The 21,794-nt window shown below is 41.3% G+C and overlaps 1 protein-coding gene across 3 annotated transcripts in view; it reads left to right on the top strand.

The window, feature by feature from the left end:
• Positions 1 to 6,353: 6,353 nt before the first annotated feature.
• The window catches only part of palm2akap2 (PALM2 and AKAP2 fusion), a 60,192-nt gene continuing 44,751 nt past the window's right edge, over positions 6,354 to 21,794 (top strand). For all 3 annotated transcript variants that reach the window (XM_029515857.1, XM_029515855.1, XM_029515854.1), the window contains exons 1-3: positions 6,354 to 6,698; positions 15,935 to 16,015; positions 20,505 to 20,626. In XM_029515857.1, coding sequence (XP_029371717.1) covers positions 6,648 to 6,698; positions 15,935 to 16,015; positions 20,505 to 20,626 — 254 coding nt within the window. In that variant the 5' untranslated portion in view covers positions 6,354 to 6,647. The remainder of the gene's footprint in view (positions 6,699 to 15,934; positions 16,016 to 20,504; positions 20,627 to 21,794) is intronic.

Here is a 21,794-nt window from a genome sequence, read left to right as displayed (position 1 = left end):
TACTAAGCCCAGTTTTACTTGTAGCAATGAGTGGGACGGATTTATCAACATCTTCATAAATATGGAAGAAGTAGCATCAGCTAATTGTCGAGAAGGTGCCTTTGAAGGCTGATTGCATTCTTCAAGAAATACCAGTGCTATAAAGTCAGTGCATCAATCTCATAAAAAGTAGGTACACCTAGTGGTGTTGAACTGTGAGGACAAACACAGACACCCAAAAAAAAAAGGATTTTTTTATTATTAACCCGCCAGCTGAATCCACTGGTGGCCGAACCAAATGCCATTGTAGGCTGATGATAAACCATTGTCATGGGTGATCCCTTCTTATGAAGAAAATATGGCGGATTACATAACACACTGTTAATAGATGAATAAATCTGTCTAGTTTTTGCTCTGGCCCTTCTAGACCATATCCTTCCAAGAATGTGGCCCCAGAATTGGCAGACGGCTGCTAAACGTTTTCTTAAAAGATGGCAGGTCTAGAAATAATAAAAATAAAAATAAAAAAGCCAACTATCAGGGAAAGTCTAACTGTGGTCCACAGAATTTTCTGAAACATGACTGAAATACTTACAACGATTATGCAAAGGAACAGATTTTTATTTATTTCCCCTCTGAAGTAGTTCAAAATAAAATGTAAAACTTCAGCAGGAGAAGATGATGCAAGTTGGACGGACCTTACACAAGTCACATTTATTTATTTAGTCAGAGACTCTAGAAATAATCAAACAGTCAAATCTGCTAGTTAATAGCACAACTCATTCAAATAAAAGGGAAACTATAAAGCATTATATTGTGTATTATAGTTTAGAAGTTGTTCCTTATGTTTAGAGTATCCCTGGTGTTCTGTATTGTTTTCTTATAGCCAACCACAAACTCCCATCCCTAGACCAAGTGCAAATTATTTTCGAGTAAGCATGCTGGCCAATAAGCAAACAGAAAAGTCGCAGTGTATCTTGGTCTCATGCTGCAGGAGTCACTAAGAAATATGTCTGTTGCTGACTTGTGAGATTTGACCATCTTATTTCTGCGGATCTGAAGCATGCAAACATGCTATGCATAACAGCAGCTCCAGCTTATGTCCTTGTTTAGGTTACTGTATGTTATTGTTGTGGTTATCACGCAGCCTCTGCCTCATGCTGTTAATTCAAAGTCTAAAAGCCACGTTTATGTTGCCGATTAGGGGATATGGTGTGTATCCCATAATTTGAGCAAAACCAATGCGGTGTATTGCGGTTTCCCTTCAGGCTGAGATTACTGGCAGACAGTTGTGTGATAAGTTGAAGTGATTGTCAGAGCTGCACCCATGAGGCAGCCAGAAAAAGGTGCACTGATGCATGACGCAGGCATGGTCCAACGGTGCATAAATAGTTAATGTTATAATTGGGAAGATGAGATGGTGTGATTCACCCCAGTCTATCACACCCTATCTTGGCTTCGCTCCGTCTGTTTTCCTCTGTGTCGTGGGCGCACACCCATGCTCTCCCTGGGCTGTCCACTGATTCAGCAGAAAGGCAAGGTGGGATTTGTGGTCATGTAGAGTGCAGGGACTACCACGGCACACGGCCCATTCTCTGTTACTATATACAGTATTACTCACTCAACAATGTCTTAACTGGAAGACACACCGGTGTCGATGGGATGAATTAAGAATATCCAGTATTACAACTCACCAAGAGCAGCTAAGTCAGTTTCATTTGTTTCATAAAATCAAAGTCTGGTTGCTGTCCTGTGTATTTAACATGTTTCAAGTTTATTCAGAGCACCTCAGAGTGTCTCAGACCTTTACAAACACATTGCTCTTGAGCATATACTAAGTTTACATTCTGAAAATGAAAACACCACACCTTTCTGATGTATAAAACATGAATGAGACAAAGGTCCATCCTGTATCCATATGCATTACACCCACCCGTATATATGCACCCACGCGAATATACAGCAACTCAGGCAGCAGCATAGAGGTCAGTCTGCACCAGATATATTGTTCTATCTTTCAAGTATTTAGGAAAGAATGAAAATGTGGGAGTACTAATCTCAAGAAAGCCAGACAAAAAAAAAAAAAAAAAAAAAAATTTACATAACACAACATACACACAATTTTTCTGACTGAGTCTCTCTGTCCATATTTAATCATTTTAACTGCCTCCTTGTTATTCTTTGTATGTTGTTACTTTTTGTATGTGTGTGTGTGAGCGTGTGCATGCACGGACTTTCCTGATTTCGGTTCCACATCTGGAGGCCATTACCTCCGGGCTGGGAAGTGGGGGAGGCGGGGCTGGACTGGCTTTACAGTGAGGTCATCGTGTCGTCGTGGCGATGCAGAGGAACAATGATGCTGTTGTCTCCAACGACAACCAACAAGACACCAGAAATAAGTAACTGGGGTGTATTTTAAAGGAGTGAAGTAACCTGGGCGTGAGGTAGTGGGATTTGTAAATAGCATGAGGAGCGAGCATCATGATGTGATTGGTGTAAATCCAGATTAAACTGATACACGCCAAGTTAAATTAATGGAATGGCTTTAAAGACATTTGAAGAACTTTGCCCGGTGAATTGTGTTCCCTAAATTCCAAATAGGTCACAGTGTGTAACCAGCATGTGTCCACATTCAGGGTGCAGCTACATGTTGTAAGGACTGTTGTAATTCCGAGTGAAACAATGCACCTTATTATTTTTGTATCCCGAGGCTGAACTCAACTAAGCCTATAGAAGTTTCAGGATGTGCTGTTGGTTTCATTCAGTGTGTATGTGTGGTAAAATAAATACAGCATGTTCATGCCAACTCTCAAATTATATCACTTTTTAAAACTTTGTTTTGGAGACTTCAGGGTTGCATAAGAAGCTCTAAACACAAACTACATGCTGCCATTTTACAAAGTTGTTATGGTGGGCAAACCTTATAAAGTTACATATGTTTGATTGGGTCTCTGGCACCATTATGAATGCAATATTTTATTTCTACAAACATTTTTCACCAGCTAGTAGTGTGTTAATCATTTACCAACAAGACCTCCAACCTAAGCACAATCCATGCATACGTTTCCTGAATTAGAAGATTTGCTACCGGTAAAATAGCATAGATTCAAATTCATGATGAATAACACAAACAGCATTTTCCTCTGCTAATTCCAAGGTTTGTCCAGCAAACCTAACCCCATACCCACTTTGTCACTTGAACTGCCATTTGGGTGTTTTTTTTTTTTTTTTCACTGAAAAGGCTGTCACCTAGGTTGTAATAAGCTGCTTTATCCTTTCTGACAGTTGGACAGACAGTCTCTGTCTCGGAAGAGCGTTTTGGATCAAAACAGCTGCTTACTACATCTGGAGAAGACAAGATCAAAATAATCATCTTATTGATGCTTAAGTGGTTTCAAAACCAAGAGGATCTTTAGTCTCAGGAGATCATTCACAGTAGACGTACCCACAAACACCACCTTGCACATTGTTCATAGTCCTTTGGTCATTCGTTCATCTTCTACCGCGTATTCGTTTCTGTGTCCCAGGGGGTGCTGGAGCCAATCCCAGCTCAGGTTGGTCGAGGACACACCCTGGACAGGTCACCAGTCTATTGCAGGACCAACATACAGAGACAAACAACCACTCCCACTCAGGCCTATGGAGAATTTAATGTCACCAATTAACCTAAACATATACAGTATGTCTTTGGCTAGTGGGAGGAAACCCACGCACAGGGAGAACATGCAAACTCTGCTCAGAAAGGCCCCAGGCCCAGGAACCCAACCTGAAACCTTCTTGTTGTGGGGCACCAGCGCTAACCACTATGCCACTGTGTTGCCTATAGTCCTTTGTCCCAATGTTTATTTTACCACAAGGTAATTTAGAAGAAATTTCAATCCAACCCTGAAAAGAAAAAAAAAAATCAGAAGAATCGCATACGGAATAAGTTAGTATCATAACACACTGCAGCTTGAAGGATTAAAAGGTATCAAAGCTGTTGCAGTTACATTTACATACATTGATATTTGTTATTATAGCCAGCTGTGAGGTTTGTTCATAAATTGAGTATGAACTGTGGCAAATCATGTAAATACATTCAACGATTTTTTTTGTATAAGCAAGGACTATAATTTATGAAAGAGCAGAAATGGAACCGTAAAAGACATTTCTTACTGTAGTCACACACATAAATTGCCAAACTCCGGTGAAGTGCAGCAGATAAAAACATCAGCAATGCAAGAGAACTGTGTGTGGATTAGCTTAAGTAATTTGATAACACAAATCAAGTCACTAAATGTGGTCAGCTTGACAGGTAACAACTCCCTAATGCCTCCAAGAATAAAGAACCCTGTAAATATTGAATAGTTAATATGCAAATCTAGAAGCCATAGCGGAGGGTTAAAGAGTCAAGTCCTGCAGCTGCATGGTGAGTTTACAGCTCAAATACTCTCCAGCTGCACTTATTTGTCACACACTTTTTTCTCTTGGAGTAATGTAGTGGCTGTTGTGTCTGTGTCTGCGTGTGTGTGCGTGTGTGTGCATGAGTTTGTGTGTGTGTGTTACATGCTTCTGTATTCCCCAAGGACTTGGCTAGGACCGCTTCTGCTGTTTCTCCTTATAAGGATGTCTGTCTGTGAAAGGAGGGATGGAGGACAAGAGGACGAGAAAGAGAGAATTCAGGAAGAGGAGAAAAATGAGGAGTTGAAGGGATGGATAGATGGAAGGAGGGACAGGTGGAGTTGAGATGAAGAGGAATGATGGCATGCAAAATGAGGATAAGGGCCAGGATGAGAGGCCAGGGAGGAGTAGAAAAGATGGCGCAGAAAGAGAGAAGACGGAGGACAGAAATGAACACCATAGGGGGGAAATATCTGGGTTAGGGTTAAAGAAACAGGTGAAAATGAGAAGATATATGATGGAGGAAGGAAAGTGCGAGTGGAGAAAATGTGGAATTTGTGGAAAGACATACAGCAAAGAAGAGATGGGAAAGCAAGATGGGAAGAAAGTAAAGATATAGCTGAGGAAAAGAGAAAAAAGAGAAGAGAAGTTTGATGGATGGGGCTGAGCTTGGAAATTTAAAGCAGGGTGTTGGCTGTGTGTGTGTGTGTGTTTGTGTATGCAGATGTGTCCTGCCTTTCCTTTGTGGCGCTTTTGCAGTTTACATATCCAGTCACATACATCAATTCACAAAGTGACAATATTATCTTCTTTCTGTCTCCTGTTCAATCTGAGGCTCTGGAATAAACGTACGACCAGAGTGACCAGAAACAGAAGCTGAAGAGTCAGCGGTAGGATTGTTTGTGTGTGGGCAGCATTGTTGCCTGATGTGGTTTTGCGGATTTTTATTGAAACATCACAGCGTCGTTAAATGCTTGTAACGCACACTGTGCCGGTTTTAGCACTTCGTTTTTGTCCTAAAAAGTGAGAGAAATGCCGACTGTGATGGAGATGCATGTGTCTGTTCTCGGTCTCGAGCACTGTGGTGACATGTGGCTTAAAGTTCGCATTTGCAGCTATAGCTTTAACAGTCGCCGCTATTCTTTTGAGCACTTGGGTGAAAGACTTGGATGTTGGGGCGAGTCAGGCCAGGATACATGCCAACCCACAATTTATTCCCAAAAGACATTTTATTCAGTACAATCAGGCTATTTTGGGGGATATGTGATATTGCAGGATTACAAATGAGCGTGGTCTTGTGTGGAAACTATACTTGCGTATTGAATGAAAAAGATGTTTACATTTTGATTCATAATCTCTGTGCATGCTTCTGCAGTACGGTTGAGACAGACTATTCCGACAGGAGTAGCGGAGCTCCTTTCAGGAACATGGGTTTGGTATGCAGAGGAAAAGAATCACATTGTCCGTATAAATGTTAGTCCCTTTTAGGTGAAGAGTTGAGCAATTCTTGCTTATGATAAGCTCCATGTGTGTATTGATTTACTGATTTGCATCAGGGATAGATTGGAGAGGACAAGGAAAAAGTCGCACCATTGGATGGAAGAATAATTTGGCTGTAAAGCTTTTAACGGTGAGTTTCCCATTGTCTCGTGTTCTACTGAACCCTCTGCTTTCAAGCACAGCGAATTACTCATCTGCTTCCCTTTTCCTTACCTCAGCTATTTTATTTTGCTCTTCCTCTTTCTCTCTCTCATTCCTTTTTCTCTCTCCCTCTCATGCCCCCCACACCCCACCTTCGTGCCGTAGCTCCTCGCATTCCCTCCTTCCTCTTCTCTATTTCTCTTTCGGCTGCTCCTCCCAGCTGTTTAATCACACATGGCTCATGCCTAAAAAAGAGAGGGAGGGAGGGGACAAATGGGAGGAGAGACAGGGAGCGCAAAAGAAAGAGTGGGTGATAGAGACTGAGAGAGAGAGAGAGAGAGAGAGAAAATGCGAGCTGCGGGCTGAGTGTGAGGCACATGGCCAGTGAATGAGAGATCTTTGCGTCCTCTCAGCGTGAGCTCCTTCTCCCACTGTCTCCTCTCTGTGGTTGGATTACTGCTAAGGAAGACCCCCCCCCCTCACCTGGATACTCTTCATCCTCTTCTTCTTCTCCTTTTTCTTGCCTCTCTCCTCTACTTTCCTCCCCTCTATATCTCTCACTGAGGGACTCCGGCTCTCTGTCTTTCCCAGATCTCACCTCTCGTTCTCCTTTCACCTCCCCCTCCCCTCCCCTGCTTCCCCTCAGGATGTCGTGTGAGGAGGCTCAGCTCCACAAAGAGAGGCTGCAGGCCTTGGCGGTAAGTCCAAGTGTGTTCTAAACTGTCTGCTGCTTTTGAGCTGCTCATCTCTCCGTGTCTCTCTGAACTTCTTTGTTGTTGTCCGTGTTTCTGCAAGTAACTCAAAAAACAAACAAACAAGCAAAGAAACAAAAAAAAAAAAAAACAACTCCACCCTGTCTCACCTTGATTTCATCTTTGTCTTTCAGTCGCAGCACAGTATCTTATCTAACTGTCTAACACCTCGAAGCCACTCTCTTTGCCTCTGTCATAACTTCTCTCTCTCTCTCGCCCTCTCACTGCTTTGTCACATTACTCATTCATGTTCCACTCGCCTCAATTCAAAGCCGTATAGTGAGTGGCAACATGTTTTCTGTGTCTCTTTTTGTCTCTTTGTTCCAAACCAAAGTTCATGTTTGTTCGATGAGTGAGTTTGTATGACGTACACAAGCTGCTAGAGGTGATCAGCGTCGCAGTGACGCCTGGGGTGAAACCTAAATATGAAAGTGCTGGTGTTTTATGATTATTGTTTTGGCAACTAAGTTTATCATACGTGACCCTAAACAGAAGGAGAAACTTTATCATTACAACCATCATCCAGGGTCCGGTGTGACTGATCAAGTTTGAGTTATCTTTTGGTCATCTGCTTCTGCTTCTGTGGTGGGACTCTAAATGCTAAGCAAGGGAACAAAGGCTCAAAAATGCATAAATTGCAGTATGTTCTACTCCCTCACCAGTCCTCTGGCTTGCACCTCTGCTATACTTGTCTCAATGTTCATGTCAGCTTTCATTTTATTCCATGTCTTCTTTTTTGCTTAGGAAACCGACACAACTTAGTGGAAAATCTGTTCAGTTTTTTTTTTTTTTTCCCCCTCTTCTACTTCCTTCTTTTTCTTGGCCAGATGTTTAAGGTTTTTAGGTGTATGTGCTCTCTAGACATGAGCAATCACAGAAGAGATTCGGTTTAGTTTGTGTGTCAATACTTGCTGTTATGTTTCGCGATCAGAGAGCCAGAGAGGCATCTGTTGAACTTTTTGGCTCGGTGCTGATGGGACTTCGGAGCAAAAGTGAGACCAGGGTTCACTGGCTTGGACTAAATTTGGCGCCAGCACGGAACCACAGCATACCACACACACTTGGCGCTTGACGCACAGAGGCACAGGAGCACACACACATTCATACACACAGTGAAGCAGATGGAGAAACTATTTTGGCCACGTTGAAACATGGCAGCCGTACCAGGCTGCATGAACTTAAACCAGTCAGGCGCTTAAGTAAGGAAAGACTGAAAAATTGTCATGATATGAAAAAACTGAAAAATGTCATTTATTGCATCGTAGTTGCGTGTTATTCGGTTATGCACCATTTAAAATCATTGATTGTGTTATCTTGCAAATAACTTTTGGGTTTAGCTCAAGAAAAACCTTTTTCTTTTTTCTGCAAATGCTGCAGATTTTTCTATTTGCAGCTGTGGTAAATTTAGACTTCATTGAATGCTCTCTGCAGTCCCATTCCATCCTGAAGTATTATTAAACATCCTACTGTAACTACCAAGAGCTTTGACACAGAGTAAAGTCAGGCATTAAATCATTTGATCCTATTTGTCTCATCCAAATGGGTGTCTGTCTTGCTTCAGCTGAGTGTGTATGCACTATATCAGAGACAATAACAGCACTAATAGCTTTTAAGCTCTACCAGGCACTTAAATAGAGAAGGGTAACTATTACACTAATAGTACTAACAGCTCTCTGAGGCTGCCATAAGCAACATACACAACCAGGCAGCGTGTCCAGTGTAAATACAGGTGCTGGACCAAGTTTCCCAGAGCATCTCCTCTGGCACTAAATTAAATGGGTGCAGTTTTTAATCTGAAGATTGTTTCTGCAGTGTCAAAACCCCTGCAACAAAAAATCCTTTAAAACTGGAGACGGATGGCATCATGGATGAGCTTTACAGAACCCCTGTTGAGAAGCATACTCGTTGATGCACTTGTCTCTGGTCTGCAGCTGACATGCTAATGATTTCATCAATAATTGATTCTCAGATTTCAGATTTAACTGTCACCAAGTGTCTGATTTCATCAGTGCTTTCGTAGATGCCCAGCAAAATTAGAGGCTTCCCCTAAGATCTGAGCCAAGTTCGACCTCTCTGATTTATTGCCATAGCTGTTTGAACACACAGCTACTCATTCTGATGGTGATTTTGATTAACATGCACTATAATATGGATCTGTGTGGAAGAGTGGATTCTACTTTTACGCTTTATCTGTCTGGACAGCTCTAAAATTCACTGTCAGGGAGCAGACAGCTGTCATTATAATGTTCATTTAGCAGAGGGACATGTCTGTGTGCTGTATGGCTCATGAATAAAGCATGGCTGTGATTCACCAGGCCTTTTTTTGGAGCTTGAGGGAAAGGACAACATACCTATTTTCTCAATCACAGCAGCTGTGTTCTCACAGTATATTGAAAATGAACAGAAAACTGACTTAGGACATTTAAGTGTTGTTTAAAATTGTTAAAAACACATGATAAAACTAGCGAAGGGGGTCCAGAAACCACAGGCCTCCACCAAGGCACAAACACCAGACTTCAAAGAAAAAAACATCAATTTCATTAAAAAATTATCTGAGTCTGTCCCAAAATCAAAGGAGGTGAGCAAGTTCAGCCCTGATGGATTATTCTGCTTGTTTTTTTTTTTTTTTGTTTTTTTTTTTAAAAAGCACATGATTTATTTCAAATGTGTAAAAGGAAAAAAAAAAAGTCTGATCTTCGTGTCTGGCAAAATGTTATAATCGTAATATATTTTTTATTCTGTTCCAAAGTACTAATGATTTAAAAAGACAGTGCAGGCCAAAGGTTTGGGCACACCTTCTCATTCAGATGAATAGGGACGTGTGTCCAAACCTTTGGCATGTACTGTACATGTGGAAAAAATGTTCTTGCTACAATAAATTCATGCTGAATAATGTATTACTGATTGATTTGTTATCTGCAATCATCCCCACACAGTACAACAAAGGGAAGGACATCTGCCAGAGTGCAGTCCAAGAGTTGATCAGTCAAATGGCTGATTTGTCAGCCACACATCCAAAAGGCAGAGTTTCCCACCGGCTGATAGTGATTATGGCCTTGTTAGCTGGTTTCCGTGGTAACTAATTGGTAAGATTAGGGAACAGTTGTGATGTCATGATTGTCATGTTGTTAAATCCAGACCTTTAATTGGTTTATTATCAACATGTAATTATAGAAGTAAGATCGAGAACAGCCTGGTGATGTTTGTGTGTGTGTCTGCGCGTGTGTGTCCAAGGGTTTTGTAAATCTGCATTGACCAAAGCTCTGCATGTGGTTTTAAGATCAGCCAATGAATACTTAGTGTTTCATCTTTCTAATTAGCTGTTGCCTGTGCGGCCTGTCAACCACAAGTGCCATGGCAAAATGTGTGTGCGTGTGCGAGTGATATATTTACACAGATGACTTCAGGCCTTTGGACTCTTAGCTACCCTCCAATACACACATTCAAACGCACACACAAGGCCACAGATTGTATGGGGCCAAATCTAAGGGGAATTAGGAAGTGGTGCATGAGGACTGGAATGATGGTGATAAATGTGTGTGTCTCTATGTCTGTCTGTGGGAAAGCAAGAGAATGAGGAACTGGTGGGCTGTTGTGGCTGCTGGCTGAAAGACCAAGATCAGAGTTTTGAACAATAACAGATCATCTTCAGCTTGAGATTAAAACTCAGTGCTGATTGTCTACCTTGTTGTAGCATAATAAAGTCCTGAAAGGCTAATGTACAGTTATGAATTACTTGATCTCTTGGATTCAACCACTGGTTGATTTTGAGCTGATTTCTCAGATGTAATCTGCAAGCCAAGATCACCCTGGAAGCTGGACAGTCTTCCGGATCCACTTTGCGATGTCTTACATAGGAGAGTGAGTGAGGCAGGGGTCTAGCTGAAGCTAGATCTTGGCATCTGCTGAGATTTGTGACTGTGGCATGCGATGGAGGGCTGGGGTAATGGGCTACGTGAAGAGGGGTAAATAGTGTGGGGGGCTGGGCAGCCTGCAGGCTTGTGCGGTTTCAGTTTGAGAACTTTCCTCATAGATCAACATATTGGCAGCACTGAACCTTTGAGAACAACGTGGAAAATATCAGTTGTGTTCAAGTGTTTGCTCCCAGCTACTGTGGATAACTTTAGCTTGTGACCACATTTTGAATTGCACTTTTTCCTATTTCCTGATTTTTATTTTTATTTTTTTTTCACCATACTTTCAGCATTACATTTAAGTCATGAGGCTCACATTGTGCTAATCCAGACAGTTCTCAGTGAATCATTTGTTACAGATTAACCTTTGACCTTTTGCTGTTTGCTTTAAGTTGCAGCAGTGCTCACAATTAAACAGATCTGATTAAGACATACAATTTACATGCCATATCTGAGGTGTGAGAAAATACCAGGCCTCTGGGAGTGGAATGAAATCACAGTTTCTCCTTTTTCCTTTCTTATTTGGTAATTTGGGATCCGATATTACATAATTGATTGCTTCCCCCCATCAGTTAGATTAACTGGAACTATTGGCTTTACAGACAACACACAAGCACAGCTGTTTGTCTCTGATAAGTCATTGAGTTGCTGAAGAGTTGTTGACTCTCTGATGTGTGATTGCTCAATAGGTCTCCTGAACGTGTGTCTTAGGTTTTGGCAGAGTGGGTGTTGCCAACTAACCAGCGGAGCAGATTGGATCGTTGGATAGGTGGCTCAAGGAGACTTAGTTTATGGTTGTTTGCACTTTATGGGGGTGGGGAGCATGCTTAGGGCAAAGTCATTTTGAGGGGGAAGGGGTTGGTTGTTGGGTACCAGGGGGTCTGGGGCTCGCCAGGCATTACATGTTGGCTAAAATTAGCAGCAGCTGTCTTGAACCTACTGGACATTCTGGTATTTTTGTATGTGTGTCTGTGTGTACATGCTTCTGTTTGGAAGTGGGGTTGAGGTTAACAGCGACATCAGACAGGAGAGGATGGAATGAAGCCGTAGTGGGCACTGCTGATTTTAAGACTATTTTCATGACATAAGATTTAAGATAGGGAATGAACAATGCAGAGCGAGAGGACAGCAATTAGTTGGGAAGGTCGAAGAGACTGGTATTATTTGACACATGCAGCCAAGTCTATCTTATTGGCTACCAACATGAATAAACCAGAACATCAGGTTCATTCATCGCTTTATGACAGTCAGGTAGATACAGATAGCTGTTGACTTGAAAAGCAGGCATCAGGAGGAACCATAGCATGTTTTGTTTCCCGTTGTTTCTTCATTACGCGTCTCTTCATTTAAATTCAGAGATGTGCATATTTGTGTCTCCCCTCATGAGGAACACGATGAGTATAGTCACCACCTGCTGCCATCACACGACAATGGCATGCAAGACATCTGAGGTATGTGCTAAGTTTGCCAACACCATCACTGGTGAAGGAGTTGACAAATTAGCATTCATGCAGGTTTGCCGGTGCTCACTGCAATTGGTAATTGTCTATACTATCAATGAATCTATTTTAATATAGAAGGAGTTGTTTATGGTCCCCGAGCCTAAAGAGTATCTTAAAATAAATTGTTTTTGTGGTCAGTTTATGGTTTGCAAAATTATTCAGATCTTTCCAGCACAGCAAAATGAAACCCATGACATCTAGGCCACATGTTCATTTCAGTATCTGTTCTCTAAGCGGTCAGGTATGGCTTCCCGCTCAATGGAAGATGATCTTCACCGTGAGATGTCTCTGTTGGGTGTGTGCGTGTCGGCATGCACAGAATGTGACTCATCTGATCTGTAGCCCACTTCTGGTCACAATCTCAGCGTCAGTCGGACTTTGAATCTAACAGAGTTACATCACTGCTGAACTGTGTTATAATCCTGTCTATGTGACTTCACGCTGGGCGTGTGTCATTGCAGGTCAGCGGTGCAGGGTGCCGCTTCTAAGGCAATCAAGAACAATCCTGTATATTAAGTTCAATTCAGTCATCTTCACACCTCCACAACTTTTTATATGGGTACTATGGGTAGCGTCGCCGTTTCATTTCGATCACACTTGATTTTTGTCAGTTCATTTGTATTTTGGTGTTGTGTTTTAGACATAAATTTACTGCAGCAAATAAACCAAAATGATTAAGAGAAGTGACTGTTAACCACTTTTTGAAAGTTCATTGTCTTGAACTAGTTTCTAAGAACTGTAAATACATGCTTCAACTTTTGCCCCCTTATTCTCTGCCAAAATCTTTAGAAGTTACTTAATTCACGTGAGTCATGGTTGACTTCAAGTTACAAATAGACCAAAGTAAAAGTTGATATTGAACACAGACGTCTGCACTTATTTTCAACTTCTCGGATGCTACAAACAGTAGTGGGTAGAAGTGATGCTTTCTGTAATAAACACTTTAGCGGTAAGCCAAGTGGGGCCAAACGCTCAAGTGAGTCAGAGTGTGGGAAGTCATGAGTGTGCCACCAAGAATGTCAACATATTTTCCTGAGGAGGAGGACGTGTTCTCGAGGGGAAAATCCAGCAAACAGAGAGCCTTGCAGGGTCTCTTTCCTCACTGCTCTGCAGTTCAACTGTGCAAGGCCTGGGATTCATGTCAACATTTTATTAACTTAAGAGTTTCTGAGAAAAAAGGTTTTTCAAAAACCCTGTCGTCTCAGACATTGAGACTTCCTCAGAACTAATTAATGTTCATGGTGAGCAATTGCTGTTTGGATTGAAAAGTAAGAGTCAAACTCATGGAATGTGTGTGATTACTGTAGAGATTATACTTTGTTCCTTATATTTTATTTTTATACTTTAACTGCTTTCTTGTTTTTAATTTTTGTAAAGTGTCTTTGAGCATTGTTGAAAGTGCTATGTCATTTAAAATGATGACATAGCTGAACTGATGAGTCACCCCAGGGAGCTGAATGGGGCATACTAAAAGTTTTGGCACTAAACAGTGATCTGATGGTTTGCGTGTTGATTAGGAGACTATGTTCAGGCACAGTGCTAGTGCTAATCTGGAAATCACACCAGATTGTTATTCCTGCTAATGGTTTGCCAATGCAAGATCAGCACAGAGTGGTTTATACTCCTTTGAAGACAGCTTGTATTACTTTTTCTTAACAGCAATAATTATGTATAATTATCTCTTTATTATACATCTGGACTGAAAGGTACACCACAAGTGTATGCATATGTGTGGGCAGTGCTGCCAAGGTAAACTTTTTTTTGTACACATTACTTTTGTTTGCTCATCCCACTGCTCTGCCTCTTACAATGAATGAGGAAGTCTGTGTTTATTATTTGTCACTGAGTAATTGTCAGTTTGGCAGGTTGTCCCTTGATATATAGTATTAAAAATTTACAAAAATGCGCAACAGAGCACCATTGTGGATGAACATGCATCTTACATCTTCTATTTCTGGACTGTGATAGAATCCACTGTGTTTGATGTGAGGATATCCACATCTGTGTACATCTGCACAGTCAAGGATTCTCCAACACAGAATACACACAACTTATCTGTGTGTACACATTTGTGCCTCTGAGGATATTTGCGTTTTGTGGATTTGCACTGTACTTGGGCATGTTTGTGTGACTGTATGTGTGTGTGTGTGTGTGTGTGCACGCACTTTGGCCATTCCTCAGCCACATGTCCTAACACTCCCTGACATCTGGTGACCATACATCTACGCTCACTAACTGTACTTCACAAACCATGGGAATTGCTGCTGTGTAGGTTGCTGCAGTGTGTGTGTGTGTGTGTGTGTGTTTGTGTGTGTGTTTGTGTGTGTGTTTGTGAGAGAGATAGAGGGAGGGAGTGAGAGAAAGAGAGAGATGACCTCAGGATTGGTGCTGATGGTTCCAAAGCCTGTGTGCAGCTTGATAATGTTTTCTCCCAACAAACCCAATCTCAAGTTGTTTTGTTCAGTTTCTTCTTTTCCTTTATTTTTCAAAAAAGACAAGAACTTGACTCCGGACGTTTGTCTGTTCACAGTCTGTTCTGGCATAGAGTGAAAACATCAATGTGTGCAAACAATGTTTGTATGCAACAAGCCAGTCACCCTAAACCTGTTTTTTCCCTTCAGTTTTCATCTCTTTAAGAAAAACAGTTTTACTCTATTCTACTCTATTTTGATCCTATGACATTCAGCATGGCTCCACTCCTTTCTGTTTTTCCCCTTTATTCAGCTCCTCATTGTTTTGATTCTATTCTGTTTCACTCTTCACCCAATTTCGCTCTCTTTGAGAGGTGGTCTAATATTTATTCTCTTTTTGGGGGGTTTCCCTGATGGCTTTATATTTAGCAGACAGGAAATGTCCCAGAAATCCTAGTTTTTCTCCCTCTGAGAGAGAAAGAGAGAGAGAGAGAGAGAGAGAGAGGGAGGGATGGATGAAGCCACATACACATCTCATGCCCTTCAACCCTAAACAGGGTTGTTCTGGGATCTGCTTTGTTTATATTCCCATGCATTTTCATGAAAGTTCATTCAAAGCAGTCACTCCATTTTGTCTTTCTCTGTTTGGGATATTTGTCCAATCCGCTGTCCGCCTCAAGCCGTCACCCTCTCCAACATGAAGTTCAGGATTATTTTAGGCACTTCGAGTTGAACCTGGGTGTCATTTAAAGACTCAAAGTCTAAGCCCTCCTCTTTTGATAGCCTGTAGACCCTAACCCCTCTCAACACTCGATAAGCTGTGACCTCTAACCCCTCTAATACTTCACTTCCTTCCTGCGTGCACCCAGGGATCATTTTTCTCCTTGTCTCTCCAGAAAGAGAGATGGATTTTTTTTAAAACATATGTGTACAGCATAGTAGGAATTTGCTGATTTTTGGTTTCCATGCAGATATTTTAGTGGAGTTGGAGTTTGTCTAGGTCTGTTTTCTTCTGCTTTCAGTTATTAGTTATTGAAACATAACAATGGGGGTTAATGCGTTTCTGAGTTGGATGACACCTAAATGTACACGAGAAGCTATTAAGTCTCTGCACAACTTTAAATTGAATACATTAAAACCATGAATGGCCCATAGGGATCATGTCTCCCAGATATTATTAACCATCAAGTCAATACAACAGCAAGCATTAGTGCATCATCCAGCTTAAACTTTTTCCAGCTTGTATATTCAACTAAAGAAAGGGATGAAATCAGGATGAATCCACAGTAAAACCAACTTTTAAGTAAGTAGTCACATGCATGTGGATAAATATATTTCTTGTTTCCATGTCTCAGGAGAAGCGAAAACGGCAAGCTGAAATCGAAGACAAAAGAAGCCAGCTCGATGACCTGGTGCTGCAGCTACAACATCTCAAGGTTGGTTTGCTTTTGTGTGTGCTGCTCTTATTTCCCCAGGAAATTTTGAATGAGAAGAAAAAAAAAACAACCCCACAAATAGTAGGTGGGAACAAAAATCTGCAATTTGAAGAATTGAGTTTTAGATGAAAGGGAATTCAAAATCTCAACAAAAGTCTGCTTGCGAGGCAAAACACTGACTGAATTCTGAGCTCTCTGTGGAATGAAATCACAAAGATAAGAAAGTTATGACATGTAATACTCTGGACCATCTCTGAAGTCTGCAGCATAGTTTGCTGCACAGGAAAATTGACCAGTTCTTTCCTCTGAGAAACAGCCTCCTCTCTGCTCTCTCTCACGCTGTTTAACAGACTTTCCATTTCCTGTTGAGCCCCAACACACAGCTACTCCGAGCTGGATTCTTAAAGGAAAGGTGTGGAGATATTTTTCATAAACAAACAAATAATCAGTTTATCAATTTGTATCAGCTGACAGAGGGGAAAACTGACCATAACTTTAAGAGGACCGGGCTTTGACCTTGATGTAAAATCAATATGACGTTTACATGATCCCAGACTCAGATCGACGCCTCCTCTCTGAGGCGCTTGGATCATGCAGCACCAGAGGTCCTTATCAAATCTCTGGGCTCCAGTCTCCATTTCCTCTCCCAGGCCACCAGGTCTCCAGAGATCGCACTACAAAGCCTGCTTCATGCTGCCTGACTGTGTGGCACTCAGAGGTAATGGCCATTAAATGGGACTGTGCGACCAGATGCCGATTACATCTGGAGTTCAAGCCTACTGGTGTTGTAAGATGTAAGAAACCCAAATAGAGCAGTATAGCAACTGTGTGGAGATGAGAAGATGCTTGAGTTTTTTCAGATGGAACAAAGCAAAAACATCTTCAGGTTCAGAAGCATTCAGGTCGGACTTATGGCTCCTTTTCATTTTTCTCTGAGGTGAATAGAAACATTTAATTGATCCAACTGCAATAAAAGGGCACTGGGAAATTGTCAAGTGTTTTTGTAAGTAACAGTTACCTTAAAATTCTAAGAATTTCACTCCAGATTTGATGGCGTTTCTGAGATATTACATTTGCGAAAAATGGGACATAATCCCTCCAGCCCTGGCCGTTGAGAAAGGAAAAACTCACATTTAAAGCAAAGAGATATTTCTGTCGGTCTTTTACAGTTTGTGCTACCAGACACCAGGTGGGGCGCCCTGGTGGCCCCACCCATAAAACACAATGTCCCCAGTCCAGCTGGAGACGATATTATTTATCCACGCATCACAGTTGTCTGACATTCGGGCACTTCTCTGCTTACAGCTATGTGTCATCAGTCCATCAGCAAAGTCATGAAGTTAGACAACAGAAAACTGCACTATTGCTGAATTATTATCAATAGTGCAGGCTAAAGAAAAAAAAAAAGCAAATGCACAAAGCACTGAACGTAATAACTTATTATTACTGCTGGCTTCCCTGGCGCTTTCTGCAGTGCAGCACTGATTCAACAAAGTAACACAAGAGAATACTCCGAAGTGTAGTTCCTGCAGTAGACTGAAATGTCAGCAGTTAATGTCACATGTAATTTATCATAATTATAACTTTCCATGTAGCTGCACGGTCTGAGCACAAAACTAAACATGGAAGTTTGGACAAGTATACAGTATATATGCATATGATTCATACAACATTTGTAACGGCATATGATCAGTTTTCAGGTTCAAATTCAGACAGTGCCGGGTCACTTAGACTTAAGAGGCCAGTAAGACTTAAGCCAGGTTTTATATATGTTCTGGAGCTGGGCCCAGACTGCAGAAATCTGCACTGAAGACTGAGCTCAGTTGTGTTTCAGCTTAACCTTCATTAACAGCTGTACTGCATTGAAAATAACGCCTTAAAGGCCAAACACACACTCCGCACGTGGCGTTAATTAATGCTAAAGTCGGTTTTAAATGCTCGAAAACCCGAGTGTGTGAACGTACTTCATAAAAGATTCATTCATGCTAAGTGTGTGTAAATTCTCTAATTAGCGAAAAGAATGTACTTTTTTCATATTAATATTAAATCTGGCCACCATATATAAATATATATATATTTGTAGTTTAATGGCTACCCACAGCAGTTTCCCCACCCACCAGGCATCTGTTCAACATTCAGGACAGCAGGATTTTTCATATAATTCCTTCTGGGGGTGAAGGGATTACACACCACCAGCACAGTATGCATAAAAGTGCAATTTGCCAAGAATTCAAGAATGATATATAGGTAGTAGCATTATGTTTCCAATTTAGGAAACATAAATCAAAGGCTGTCAAAAGCAGATGCTTCAGCAGAATGTATTTTTAAATGTCATGTGACATATCAGTGTTCAAAGTAAAAAGGATTAGTCCAGGATGCCCACCTGAAAGGGCTGGTCATTTGTTTCTCTGAGCTTATGTGTGATACAAAGGGACAAAGGATCAGGATATCTGCTCAAATGTCTGAAAGATTTTCAGTTCTTGTTTTTTTTAGCTCACAATATGTGAACAATTTAGTGTGCAGCACTTATTATTTGAACGTCAAACCTCTGTTTACTTGAAACACACTCCTGGCTTAGCAGTGGCGTTGTACAGTAATCACTGGGGAGTCTGTTTACGTGTGTTTGAATTGGAGGGTTTTTACTGGAAAGAAGAAAACAGTCAGGCCTCTCCTGCTCAGCCAAGGGAAAGTCTTCTCGAACAGGCCTGCACACCAGGAGTGCTAAAATTGAAGTTAAGATGGAACCATCTGCTACCTGTCAGTTGGAGACTAACACATTTGTCTGTGCGCACAAGTAATCAAATGCAGATGCATACGCTGTTTCATAAAAGCAGGCGGGAAAGACAGCAAAAAAGCTCAGGAAGGCACATGAGTGCGGAGTCTGTTTGTCTCTCTGTGACATTTAAGGTCAAGGCAAAGAACTGTGTTTAGAAAAAAGAGAAAGGGGCATTGAGAAGATCAAGAGAGATGAATGTTTTTCACATGAACATTCGCTGGCATCATCAGTGACTCCATTCATCCACCTACAATACGAACCCCAACTTGAATTCAGCTTCACCTTAAACCTATAGCTCACTTATACACAATAATTAACACACAATAACACACACTGGTTTGCAGTGTTGAGGCCAGTTGTAGCTCAAACTGTAAATGTGTTATAATCCCACAATGACTAGACAGCTGAACAACTTGCATTAAGACAGCAGCAGCACCTCCATGCACTAACCTGATTAAATCAGCATAACAGGAAATCTAATGACTCGGAAGCTGTATTAGAGTTGATTATGATGACTTCTCCAGATCTGCTGATCCTTTTTTTTTTTTTTTCTTAACACAAAATTCTGACCATGAAAATTAAACTTCCTTTTAAAATCGATACAGCTACAACTGAGTGCTCACTAACCCGCACGGAATACAAAGCATCTGTGGATTTGTTAGATTTTCTGGGAAAGTGTCTTATTTGCTGCATTGACAAACAGATCGCACAACTTTACTGTCAACTCTGCTTCACAGCGCTGCTGCACTGTGTGGGTGTGCAGTAAGCCACACAGAGGCAAACAAACAAATAGCCCGGTTGCCACATTCTGACAGCAGGTGGTAAAAAGCTTTGGAATAATTTCTGTTTGTGTGACTGTGTGTGTGTGTGTGTATGTATCTGGGCACTCATACTGTTAATTGTCAGCTCTAGACAACTGAGAGCCAAGTAACAGTTTGACGGTAAACATACAAAGGTGAAGCTGAGTGTTCCCACTCGACTCTGTTGTGGTAACACAACAGAGCCCCAGACACAGACAGAGACATTAGCGGCATAAACACACAGCTGTGGTATTCATCTTTAAAACATTAAAGAAGTCCAGCAGCCCCTATATTAAGAGATAATTGCTATTTGCACCCTGATTGTTCAAATGTGTGGTGGTGACTAAGTTGCAGACAGATCTGGGGAAAGGACAAGAACAGAGAACTCATTTGTTTTGTCAAATGTACAGAACTAACATTTTTTCTGACTTATCAATATCCCTGAAAATGGGAAAGATGAGCTTATATTAGAGTTTATTCCTGTTCAGGGATGGTGGATAGCAGGTATACTTTACCCTGATGCTTTTGGATAGAATAAAATAACAGTGCTCCAAATGAAAAGGCTGAGGCAGGTTCAGGGCATTTCAAGAACAAATAATTTGTTCAAGTTCAAGTTCAAACTTTTGACTAATGAAGAAAAGCAGCTTTGTTCCCATTCACCATAATAAACCTTTGTCTTGGAGGCATCTCACTGGCTCTAATAAGGTCTAAAAATATGAGATAGTAGTAGTGTCTAATAAATTTCCATTGGCTCTACTTTCTCAAAGTAGCTGTTTGTTTTATTTTTCCTTTTTACGCCAAAACAGCAGACATGTGTTATGCGTTAGCAGATTGTTCTATTCTATTGTCTATTGCATTTCTATTGTCTTAAATTGCCCTGTAAGCACCTAATGCGTCTGTTTCCCCACCTCAGTCGAAAGCCATGCGCGAGCGGTGGCTTCTCCAGGGGATGGGTGTGGAGGAAGAGGAGGCACGGCGGAAACAGCTGGAACAGGATGAAGAACAAGGAAAGAAGCTGGAAGACATGATTCACAGGTAACGCAGTTTAGTCTCCCTGCTTATTATCTGCTTACACTGGATTGTTGGGGGGACTGTGTCTCAGTTTGTTGTAGGATGTAACACATTAGACATCCAGTTTATCACACCATATCTCTGCTTGCCTTTTCAGCACTGCGTATTTTATAATTGCAACTGACTCGAGAATATTATTTCCCTAAAATACCAATCATTCTTTCTACTTGGCTTTCCTTCCTTCCTTCCCTCCCTCCAGTTTTCTGTCCAGTTCTGATTTCTGGAACACAGTTTGACTTCCTACCCACATGGTCCTAATTGAAAAATAGTAAACAACAATAGTGGCGCCAATCTGCTTTTTCTACTTGGACACTGAGAAGAAAACATTAGATAGTATGCGAGTATGTATCACGTTTGATGCCACAAATCAACAACAGGGACACTTTTAACTGCCAAGTGATAATATGTAGTATATGGCTATATAGCTATGTCAAGCTACAAGAATATCAATAATATACTTCAGTTACATCATCTATATTAAAAGCAATAAACCTGACTCCCAGTGAAGGGCTCTGATTTTGTAAGAGACTACGTGACACTCAGCATAAACACACTGATACCGTACAGTGGTTAAATAACACCCCCCCCCTCCACACACACACACACACGAACAAGTGTAAGTTGAGAGGTGGCCTGGAATCTAGCAGTTCTGTAACCTTAAACCAAATTCTCCATTTCTCTTGCGCGCTGACATGAAAACAAACGCCAAGAGCTTCTGTGCGTATATGTATACAGTATATGTAACATCTGTAACATCAGATGTGACAAGAAGTGACAAGGAAAGAATAGCAAGAATAGATCACAGTAAGAAGAAAGAACAGTAAGGCACTGAAGAAGGCGAGAGCTGGATGGAGAGAGAGAGAGAAGAGAGGAATCCATAAAGCTGAGAGAGAAAGTTACAATGTAGAAGATGTGTAAGTGAAAGCAGGTTGTAATTGTTAGAGGAAGAAAGCGAGTGATTTGATTCTGTGTGCACTTCCTGCGTTTATGTCTCAGGGAGGAGCTTCCTGATTCCCATCAAGCACTGCTGTGAGGTAGTCATTTATTCCCTGACGAAGGGTTCGGGTTATGAGATCATTGGTGCTATGAATAAAGTGCCATGCAGGTCTTGCCAGCAGGACACTGACAAAGT

Source organism: Echeneis naucrates, chromosome 12 (assembly GCF_900963305.1).
Source record: "Echeneis naucrates chromosome 12, fEcheNa1.1, whole genome shotgun sequence".
Lineage (NCBI taxonomy): Eukaryota > Metazoa > Chordata > Actinopteri > Carangiformes > Echeneidae > Echeneis > Echeneis naucrates.
This window is presented reverse-complemented; position numbering and strand designations above follow the sequence as displayed.